The sequence below is a fragment of the Bombyx mandarina genome, chromosome 15, assembly GCF_030267445.1.
Source record: "Bombyx mandarina strain Sakado chromosome 15, ASM3026744v2".
Taxonomy (NCBI): Eukaryota; Metazoa; Arthropoda; class Insecta; order Lepidoptera; family Bombycidae; genus Bombyx; species Bombyx mandarina.
This window is the reverse complement of record NC_143221.1, coordinates 4,319,141-4,331,209: the sequence shown is the minus strand read 5'-3', so window position 1 is coordinate 4,331,209 and position 12,069 is coordinate 4,319,141. Positions and strand designations below refer to the sequence as shown.

At 38.6% G+C, this 12,069-nt stretch overlaps 1 protein-coding gene across 6 annotated transcripts in view; it reads left to right on the top strand.

Annotated features, from left to right (window-relative positions):
- cac (calcium voltage-gated channel subunit cacophony) overlaps positions 1-3,357 on the top strand; it is a 198,426-nt gene extending 195,069 nt beyond the window's left edge. For 3 of the 6 annotated variants that reach the window (XR_016324166.1, XR_016324163.1, XR_016324167.1), the window contains one exon: positions 566-705. Coding sequence is in view for 2 of the 6 variants with exons in the window: in XM_089732765.1 (XP_089588891.1) it covers positions 566-759; positions 2,273-2,382; positions 3,022-3,220 (503 nt within the window). In the remaining 4 variants the exon portion in view is untranslated. Of the gene's footprint in view, positions 1-565; positions 760-2,272; positions 2,383-3,021 lie in introns of those variants that run through there. The other 3 variants (XM_089732765.1, XM_089732761.1, XR_016324164.1) reach the window with 2 other exon arrangements.
- The last annotated feature ends 8,712 nt before the right edge of the window (positions 3,358-12,069 follow it).

The following is a 12,069-nucleotide window of genomic DNA, read 5'->3' as shown; positions in this document are numbered from 1 at the left end:
ACGTTTCTATAACAATTAGAATTTAAAACCTCAACATTCACATCGAATAAAGTTGTATCACAAAAATTTGTTTACTGCCCACTGATAATTTTCGTCGAATTAAATGTCACAATTAAATGTGTCTAGCGGCAATCAAACTTTAACGTTTAGTTCAGATTCTTTCGTTTATCTTAATTATTGTAAAGCAAAGGGTCTGTCAAATCTTAACACGATCATCAATAAAATAATTCACGTAAATAATATTGCACAAGACCCTTTGCTGGTGCTACAAAAGTATGTTAAGCTCATAGTTTCTAAATAAATGTTGCGTCTGAGAGAAAGAAAACGACGAATGAATGTTTGGATGAAGACTACTACGATGTTTTTAATGTATAAGAAAATTGTTTGCACATCTGTTTGATATGTTACATGAAACAATATTTTGCTTTGTTCAAATTGATCCCTTTTATTTTCCTTAATTTAATCAAATCCATTATCGTATTATATGTACTATTATAATAAAGCCGTGCTTGTTGAACGAAGCGATCGATCCTATTGGAGGACTTCTAAATTATTCAAAGAATAGTTTGGGCTCCGATAGGTGGTGAGCGGGAGCGGGAACGAGACCGCGAGTGGCGGGAGTGGCGCGACCGGTCGTGGGAGCGCGAAGGCACCAGACGCGGTCGCGGCCGCCAGCTCCCACCCACGCCCACCAAGCCGTCCACGCTACACGTCAAGCAGCAGCCACCATTCACAAGAATCAGCCACAGTCCTTCGCACGTGAGTTTACCTCTTCTATACTAATATATAAATCTACAGTGGTTTTTACGGATGTTCCGTTATAGCTACTGAACCATGCATCCGATTGACTTGAAACTTGGTATCCGTGTAAAAAATAAATGTACTTCATGGATAGGCTTATATTTATATGAGTGTTGGACCCCCTACACTAGTTGCGGGGGCGTTAATGATGAGAATCTTTGTGGGGGTGAGAAATAATAGTGTTAATTTTAAATGCCTAGCGAAGCGGGCGGATATAGCTAGTCTTATATACGAGTAATAAGACTCGCTAAAAGCATGCATGCTCTCGGATGCGAGAAGCAAAAGACCGAAGAGAATGGTGTGCATTCGAAGAGACCTACATTCGACATTGGGTGGGGACACACACGGGTTGAAGAAGAGAAAACCAACAGGCGCTCGTGCATGGGCGGATATTATCCATTTTTTGGGCATATCTCCAGGGAGGAAGGGACTCCATAGAGCGCCTTGTTGTTCAGGGTAAAATACCACCAGATCACGTGGAAGGTTGCCCATGCGATGGACCGACCAAGTTAAGTCGGCAGTTGGCGGTTGTTAGCATGAATGTACCAAGGCACCACAAACCGGGAGCAGTGGCGATTGCTCGTGAGGCGCATAACATCTGGCCACAGCAATGATACTGAATGACGCCCACGACCGCTCAGACAAGAGTGATACGACAAAAGAAAGAAAAGTAAAAAATGTGCTCTCTGAGGAGATTGTTATAAAAAATGATCTGCGTAATCGCCTACTGCCGGTAGTGTATAGTAAGCTCGTACAAGTTGATTGACCCATCAACAATAGAATTGGGACTTCGACTTCATGTGTCAAAGTAGGTGACGGCATTCAGGTTATCAGTCTGTCACGCTGTAAGGCTATGGCTTCATTAACCACTGAACTCCAGCTAAGCCGAGAACTGGTTCACCCTTAAAAAAAGAGTGTCTTTTACTGCCTCACATAAACAGCAATCATATACCTTTTACGTATATATAAAGGAACTTTTCTACTCTGCGCAAAGCTAGCAGGCGGGATCAATTGGCAAGTCTCAACTTGAACGCGCCCTACGCAATCTACAGTAGGATTTTTGATATATGGCAACCTTGTGCGCCAGTGGCAGTTGTTACTGCACTGATCATTAAATATTTATTTGTAAGTTTTCACGTTTTCCTGGTCGGTTTGTAAATGATGCGATGGCCAGCGGCTTGGCTCTGCCCCTGGCATTGCTGAAGTCCATGGGCGACGGTAACCACTGACCATCAGGTGGGCCGTATGCTCGTCTGCCTACAAGGGCAATAAAAAAAATTGCTTTCGGCTTGGCCGATTTATCAGCTGTTTTATTACCTATCTTGAGTGAATAAAATAATATAATATTTAAAATAAAATATAATAGCAAGTCTTAGCTGTTATCAACTAGTTATTACAAGACTTTAATTGCTATTATTAGCTACTCGTTAATGTAATATTGAAATCTACCGTTCAGTTTAAACAATTTCAGTTATCACTAAGGCACACGGTCAGAGAACCGGTGGAGCCCTTACATGATGAGTACGAATACGGCAGAGAAGTTGAAAGACTGATACACCGAGATTATAGATCTAGAGAAAGGTAATTATATAAAACTATATAAAGTTTATCTAAATTAATGGTCAAATTTTTTATTGATTTATCGTTTGATTTTAAGTTTATTTTTTTGAATATTAAAAGTAGGTAGGTATATTAACAATGAGGTAGGTGATTGTGATGTTGAAGTTTTTGTTTTACTAAATGAGATAATGATTTGACGATTTGATGTAGCGTTTATTTTAGATGTAACTTGATATAATAATAAAAATTTTACGCGCGCAACTTGGTGTACGTGAAAGAAGTAAAACTTCTTTTATGGTGTGTGGTATTGTGGTTTTCTTCATTTTTCATCCTTAAATAAAATTTCTCTTATAATAGGAAATGCTGTGTATAAGAGAAACGACTTAGCTCGCTTTGTCCTTTCCCTCTCTTCACGTTCGATGGTTCACGAGACGCTGTCTATTATCTCTCTCGCTCTTCCTAAATTATATATTTTCTTTCTAGCCGTAACGAATCTGTCGTGAATTAAGTTCTCAACGCGCCTAAAGAAGTTTCACTTCAATAAGTCTATCGCGTGTACGATTTCTCAAACTCGGCTCAATGCACGTATTTTTAAACTTGACTGTTTGGCGCGAATACTTGTTGAGTAATTTCTTTTAAAATAGGCATATGTGTACACAGACGCGTACGAACGTACGAGCCGGAGGTAACCGCGCGACCGTACGAGGCTCCGCTGAGCTACGAGGCGGCGCTGGCGATGGGTCGCGGCGGAGGGGGCGGGGGTGGGGGGCGCGCGCTGCCGTCGCCGGCGCCGCGGCTGCCCAACGGGTACAAGCCGCGCGCACGCCACTCGGACTCGGACGAGGACGACTGGTGCTAGCGGCGCGGGCGCGCGCGCACTCACACTCCCGCGCCGCGCCGCACCACCTCCCCCACGACGTGTTATACTGTTTACCCGACGTTTCGAAACTTTCGTTTGTAATCCGCTAAACATTTTACTCGTTGATTTGTATTATCTACGGTTAAGGTGATCTAAGTGTAAAACGGTGCCGGACGTTTCGTTTGCGCTAGGATTTTTACGTAAAATGTTATTAGTATGTATTGTAAACTTTCTATATTACATTTGCACTACGTGAGGGCTATGTTTGCCGCCTGGTGAAACGAAGAGGGTCGCGCCGCCTCCGTTGCTACTCCGTGACCGAGCAAGTCGAACGCCGCAAGCGACGGACAAGCTGGTTTACAATTTTATATCTTACGATTTCGCGGATAAGGTCTTAAATGGTAAGCCAAGGGATTCGGGGAAGCTGCGGAACGACACTATTTAATAAAAGTTATTCAGGGCGTTACCACCACTGCGCCCCTGGGTCGTTGCGGCGAGACCTCATTTGAAACCGTTTCATGTTCAAATGAAAGACGTTGAGAGAACACTAGAAATTCATCGTCAAACAAATTATTACTAGTATTGTATAAATATTTACATAGAAAATAATTTTTACTTAGTTAATATCGTATTAAATAAATAATTACATTTTTATTGAATTTGCTGTCCTTCCCCCAAGTGCTTTATACCTACGTTATTTAAATTTAAATACGATTATATTATAATGGCGGAATATATTATTATGTAAATTTAAAAATATATCTCTGCGTTAAACTATACCCAAATTGTTAATTCGTGAATTATATTTATCGCTTATAAGATTTAAGTGTCTGGTGCAATGATTTTCTTGGATTAAATTCTTAAAATTCATGTCATTTCGTAACTAACTAAACAAAACTAACATTTTCTGTTTCAATTAATACTTTCATTACTCGCATCTAATTTTCTTTGCACAAACAAAAAACACGAGATGTTTTACATCAATTTCTTGAAGAATGAATATAATTTTATGAAATCGAATTAAAAATCAAACCAATCCAAGAGTAAATCATCACCAGACAAAAGTTTTTTTTTTGTACAATCAACAACAGAATTGGTTTTAGATTTGTTTAGAAACTAAAGACGCTCTTTGCGTGTACTTACATGTTAGATTTGATATGAATTTCAGATTTTTATAAATTATTAATATAAATAAATATAAAATGGTACAAAACCAATTCTGTCGTAGTATGTACCGTTCGATAGTCCGATATAGTCCTTGTACCATCACGAACAAAAAAATACATTGTCATATATTAGTCACTCGTTAGTGAACCTCTATAATGCGACTGTTGTACTTTAAGGGTTAGATGTTGAAAGAAATAATTATATATATTGAACTAATATTACAGAATAAGAAGTACTTTGAGATCAAAAGTTAAAATAATTACATGCAAAGCCTTTGACTTGTTTTTACAATTTAAATGCTTAGAGAAAAAATCCCTATGATCATTTACCGCGAGCTGTGCCTAAAATAGAGAACTTTATAATGAATCATGAAGCAATAAAGACATAAATTTTGAAGAAATAAATTATGATAAATTTATTAAAAATATATTTACGCTCTATAATTTGCGTAATTACTCTAGGGTGTCTTGTGAACCCGCACGGGTAGGTAACACCACCCGCCAATTTCTGCCATGAAACAGTAATGCTTTTCAGTTTGAAGGGTGGGGCACTGTAAAACTGAGCCTTAGAACTAATATCTCAAGATGGGTGATGGCATTTACATTGTTTATCTATGGGCTCTAGTAACCACTTAAATCCAAGTGGGCTGTGAATTCGTCACCTATCTAAGCAATCAATAAAGCACGATATTGGAATATTGTGTGTCACGACGCCGCATCCGCCTTTGCATTCTGTTATCAAATTTTAATATGCTAATTTAATGTTATCATGATAAACCATTTCATTCGACCACTACTTTAGTATAAAGCACTATAATCAAACCATAATAATACTAAATACATTAGATACTTAAAAAAAATAACAATGCTTAGTTTACATTCAAGTTAGCTTTTGCGAAATAAAGATTCCTAATCGTTATCAAATATGACACAAGGCAAAATTTAAGAAACATATTATCAAAAATATATTAAGCAATCGTATCCGCAAAACTAATACGTAAAAGGCTCGTGTTTATCTAGTAGGCTTTATAATATAACATAACAATAAAACTATTAAAGTTGACATAGTTGCGTGTACAACTCAAAACAGACCAATGCCTTGTTTTCGTTAAACGTAGGTACAAATTCAGTGTTAGACTAAGTCGGTGTTCAAAGTGTTTATATGTTCGTTTCCTAATTAAGACTCATAAAATAATCACACGACCATTACGTATTAACAAAACGTAAATATCGCTAAAAAGCAATAACGTGTTAATTGTAAGTTTAAATGTGTTTTAACTTTTTCTAATATTAAAGTGAACAAAGCCTTTGTTAATGCTATGATCGTATTTTTAGCAAATGAGTACAAAAAACAAAGTACAATAGTCGTCTTTCCAGAGCTATCGTTCACCATCAGGTACATTCGTCGCGAGGCATGCTGTAGGATAAAACGTACGTCACATTAGTGCGAAAAAAATTTGTAAATACATGATTTTCTGTGATAACATGATGGTGAAGTAAGGAACTTATTATTAGAACTGTGTGATTGCATGGGCAAGGTGGTTCATTTCTCTAAGTCTGCGCACGTTCTGGGAAACATGTGTATCAAAGAAACTTTTCAATTTTGCTACTGACTGTACATTAAAATAGTTTTATAAATTTTAGTAATTAAATTCTAAATCTTAACGAATCGAAAAAGAGATCCTATCTTTCGTTTCAATACTATCAGACATCTCATAACAAATTACATAAAACACAACGTTTTTAAGTATTTTTAATTAGTTCGTATGTTCAACGAACTATCTAAAAATTCTCGAATTATTAATTAATATTGGAACAACTCAAAAGCAACTTGTTTCCCACCAACGTGCTATATTTAAACGATAGATATTTTAGTGGAAATCGGATATTATTCTCTCATATATTTTGATCGTTGTTGTTCGTTGCGAAGGACAGGAACGGGTATATTATAGCTTTCATATTTTACCTCTGTTAGTTAATAGTTATTAGTACAAAACAAAACCAGAAACGCCGTTCAATCGTATTTTGTGCTATACCGTCAGTTATCGTCATTTATACGTTTGAAAAATATTAAAAGCCTCTATTTGTATTATGTATATTCGTTATGACACCATAGCAATCAATGCGTTATGAATTAATTAATGATATTATTGATGTTACAATTACAAAGCTGCGTAGGATTTACATTGTTTTGTTTCGTAAATGTTTCGCGCTAAAAAGCGTAATCCACAGATTATATATATAAAAATTGTTGCCATCGACTACAGAGTGTTAGATTTTATTGTAATATGTAGTTTATTGTTTGATCGTTTATCGATTCATGAAATATATTTATAATGGTTATTTGAATAGAGGTTCTTTCGTTTTGTAATTCACAACATCCTGTGTGTTATACGATGTTCAAACGAGCCGATGGACTTTCGATGACAGAGGTACAATGAGTGCGTCCTGCTTCAGTGTTTGAATGTCCCACGACTGTGACGGATGTTTCACCGGCATATGTACGTGTGTGTTATATGTGTAAATATTGTAAAATATAAAAACGGTCGCATGAGCCGTCTGTGAAAATGTCTAGTTATATGTAACTAGTTAATGATAGCTAGGTAATATCGTCCCAACTGTCCTTTGAATTTAAGTTGGCTGTTTCACTGCCTTAAAATTAATAATTAAAAGTTCAACGTAATAATTTTTAAACTAATCCAGATAGGCCGCATTTCAATTACGTAAGTTATATCTTGACATTAGAGTCATAAAGTCGAATATCAATGGTTCCAAAAATTCAAATTGTAACTCGTTCTAATGTATTTTAGATATGTGACCATTTTAGGATAAGATTTTTTAAAATCCATTGATCTAAAAACTCTGTACGTTAGGTCGAAACTTAAAAAAAATACTGCACACAAATGCGTATAAAAGAGATTTCAACAAAAAATCGCACATTGTGTTTCTTGTGTCGAGGTATATACTTTATCATTCAATACTCACGTCAAAATAAAAATAAAATATTATTCATTCAATCGTAATAAAACTATCGAAGGCGTATGTACGGTTTTTTATAAAATTTGATAATGAAACATTCAATTATAAACACAACGCTTTTCTGTTTAACGAATGTAAAGCAGCATTGATGTAATATTATTATTCTTATACAGTTGTTAAATTAAAAAAAAATACAAAAATGTATTTGTTGTTGTAAAAACACTTTCTTGACTCACTTCTTGCGAGGTTTTGCTGACGAATTTTGGTGTATAATTAGCTTTGAAAACATAATTTAAATCTAAGGATCTAGATCTAAGGACATTGCCATAATTACGATCAAAAAAACTACGTATACAGGGTGAATTTTTCAAGTAGGCGTGGAGGGCCAAATCTGGAACTACGAACAAAAAAGCAAAATCGGAAAATGCAAAAAAATTCACGGTTTCAAATAACCTCATTACAATTTGCCAAAAAATCAATTTTCGAAATCAATTCCGAAGATTTAAAACATCTTAAAACCATCTTTTTTCTATTTGTATTTAAAAGGCAAAATGACGATTTTTATGTATTGATCTGAAGACACTTACCAATTCCTCTTTGAAATCGATTAAAATTCTGATTTGATATAAAGTAATTTATCCAATAAATTATCTAAATTAAAGATTAGGACCTGTTACTTAATTGTCTTAAAAGAGTTAACTTGTATATCGTTTCAAAATTGTCAAATAACAGTTGATATAAATAAATAATTTTGAAGTGAGGCGAGAAAGTTTGACATCATATAAAAAAATTCAATATAAAAAACATGCCTGCCTTGTATCTTGTAATTGCTTCAGAAACCATGTTTTATATCGAGAATTATAGACATAATTAGCATAGAAAGTTCATCGGCACAGAGAGAGAGAGCACTAAATTGTTTTCGGCATTTCCCAATGACATTTACAGGATAGAGCAATCCTATTGATATTGTATTTAATAAAGAACCAAACTTAAAATTAGAATTTAAGTAATTTATTATCCTATAACTAAAATACTATATGCATGTTTTCACTATACTGGTAAAATGGTTATGTACAATACGAAAGAGCTAATGTTTTATAATGAATTCTTGCTCGCCTGTAAAATTTTGCAGAACGAATCATATTATAAGATTGTACAATATGAATAAATGCAAAAAAAAAGACATTTCCTCGATTTCGTGTACTCAGTTTCTTTTAGTACCTCAAGTTACATTTTACTTATAGATAAGATACACTTTTCGTCTTCGGAGCTTTCGTTTTTGGAGTGAATAAGCTTTAGTATTAATTATAAAATCTGCATGCTAGAGTACTATTACACATACTTCCCGATTCCGCTCAGCGCAGTGGAAGCTCAATCGTTTCGGATAAATGGAGTAATAGCGACTTTATTGAAAACTAGCGGCCCGCTCCAGCTCCGCTCGGGTCTTTAACAAAAATTTCAAAGATATTTGACGTTGTTTTATTTTTTTAAATAAAAGAACACGTCTTGTGGCATAACTATAATAATTAGACATATGCTGTCGCGACAATTTTTGTAAATACTAATGTGTTCTACAAAGTCGCAGTACATTATTTTATTCTATCATCAATAGTTTTCGCAGGGCACGCGGTTTAAAGAATATTTTAGGTAATTTTTTTACACCTGGGCTTACATTGTTGAAGTTTTAGTAGGATCCCCAATTTTTTTTTTCTCAAAATATGATAGCCTATGTCACTCGGGAATAGTGTAGCTTCCAAATAGTGAAAGAATTTTTCAAATCAGTTCAGTAGTTTCAGAGCCTATTAAATACAAAAAAAACAAATCTTTCCTCTTTATGTTATAAATAGTAAAAAATAGTATATAGATTTACTTCTTATAACTACGGGTATTCTTTTCAGTAATAATAATTCATAAATAGTGTCTATCGTGCCCCGGAACTACCAGTACCAGGGGCGATAGGCCATGATAATACAATTATCAGGCCACGAGGAAATAGATGCGTTCCCGTCACGAGGACAGTGGTGGATTGGCACACGCTGGGCATCAGCCTGGCTGAATCTGATCCACCATCGCTCCCGTTTAACCCGGACTCTATCCCGTCTCCTCAGGATACCGCTGAAGCCATAGACATCTTAACGTCACACATCACCTCGACATTAGATAGGTCATCGAAACAAGTTGTAGCGGAGGACTTCCTTCACCGCTTCAAATTGTCCGACGATATTAGGGAACTCCTTAGAGCTAAGAACGCCTCGATACGCGCCTACGACAGGTATCCTACCGCGGAAAATCGTATTCGAATGCGTGCCCTACAACGCGACGTAAAGTCTCGCATCGCCGAAGTCCGAGATGCCAGATGGTCTGATTTCTTAGAAGGACTCGCGCCCTCCCAAAGGTCTTACTACCGCTTAGCTCGTACTCTCAAATCGGATACGGTAGTAACTATGCCCCCCCTTGTAGGCCCCTCAGGCCGACTCGCGGCGTTCGATGATGACGAAAAAGCAGAGCTGCTGGCCGATACATTGCAAACCCAGTGCACGCCCAGCACTCAATCCGTGGACCCTGTTCATGTAGAATTAGTAGACAGTGAGGTAGAACGCAGAGCCTCCTTGCCACCATCGGATGCGTTACCACCCGTCACCCCAATAGAAGTTAAAGACTTGATCAAAGACCTACGTCCTCGCAAGGCTCCCGGTTCCGACGGTATATCTAACCGCGTCATTAAACTTCTACCCGTCCAACTCATCGTGATGTTGGCATCTATTTTCAATGCCGCTATGGCGAACTGTATCTTTCCCGCGGTGTGGAAAGAAGCGGACGTTATCGGCATACATAAACCCGGTAAACCAAAAAATCATCCGACGAGCTACCGCCCGATTAGCCTCCTCATGTCTCTAGGCAAACTGTATGAGCGTCTGCTCTACAAACGCCTCAGAGACTTCGTCTCATCCAAGGGCATTCTCATCGATGAACAATTCGGATTCCGTACAAATCACTCATGCGTTCAACAGGTGCACCGCCTCACGGAGCACATTCTTGTGGGGCTTAATCGACCAAAACCGTTATACACGGGAGCTCTCTTCTTCGACGTCGCAAAAGCGTTCGACAAAGTCTGGCACAATGGTTTGATTTTCAAACTATTCAACAAGGGCGTGCCGGATAGTCTCGTGCTCATCATACGGGACTTCTTGTCGAACCGCTCTTTTCGATATCGAGTCGAGGGAACCCGCTCCTCCCCACGACCTCTCACAGCTGGAGTCCCGCAAGGCTCTGTCCTCTCACCCCTCCTATTTAGCTTATTCGTCAACGATATTCCCCGGTCGCCGCCGACCCATTTAGCTTTATTCGCCGACGACACGACTGTTTACTATTCTAGTAGAAATAAGTCCCTAATCGCGAAGAAGCTTCAGAGCGCAGCCCTAGCCCTAGGACAGTGGTTCCGAAAATGGCGCATAGACATCAACCCAGCGAAAAGTACTGCGGTGCTATTTCAGAGGGGAAGCTCCACACGGATTTCCTCCCGGATTAGGAGGAGGAATCTCACACCCCCGATTACTCTCTTTAGACAACCCATACCCTGGGCCAGGAAGGTCAAGTACCTGGGCGTTACCCTGGATGCATCGATGACATTCCGCCCGCATATAAAATCAGTCCGTGATCGTGCCGCGTTTATTCTCGGTAGACTCTACCCCATGATCTGTAAGCGGAGTAAAATGTCCCTTCGGAACAAGGTGACACTTTACAAAACTTGCATAAGGCCCGTCATGACTTACGCGAGTGTGGTGTTCGCTCACGCGGCCCGCACACACATAGACACCCTCCAATCCCTACAATCCCGCTTTTGCAGGTTAACTGTCGGGGCTCCGTGGTTCGTGAGGAACGTTGACCTACACGACGACCTGGGCCTCGAATCAATTCGGAAATACATGAAGTCAGCGTCGGAACGATACTTCGATAAGGCTATGCGTCATGATAATCGCCTTATCGTTGCCGCCGCTGACTACTCCCCGAATCCTGATCATGCAGGAGCCAGTCACCGTCGACGCCCTAGACACGTCCTTACGGATCCATCAGATCCAATAACCTTTGCATTAGATGCCTTCAGCTCTAATACTAGGGGCAGGCTTAGGGACCCCGGTAACCGTACTCGTCGAACTCGACAAAGAGGTCGACGTGCAACCTAACCCATGCATCAGCCCGCTGAGTTTCTCGCCGGATCTTCTCAGCGGGTCGCGATTCCGATCCGGTAGTAGATTCATTCGTGAAACAATTGCTCTTGAGTTGTTAGGTCTCCTTCGGAGGCGCTCGGGCAGTTGTTAGCAAATCCCACCCCTCTTGGCTGAGCCTTTGCTCGCCCACCTGTCCTGGTGAAACTGGAAAGGCCTTCGGGCCACCAGTAAACTTTCAATCATAAAAAAAAAAAAAAAAATAGATGCGAAAGAATACCATAATTCCTAAAATTTTATTTTTAAAAATTATGTTCAATTTTTTTTTATTGCTTAGAGCGGTGGACGAGATCACAGCCAAGCTGGTGTTAAGTGATTACTGGAGCCCATAGACATCTACAACGTAAATCCACCACACACCTTGAGATATAAGTTCTAAGGTCTCAGTATAATTACAACGGTTGCCCCACTCCCCACCCTTCAAACCGAAACGCATTACTGCTTCACGGCAGAAATAGGCAGTGTGGTGGTACCAACC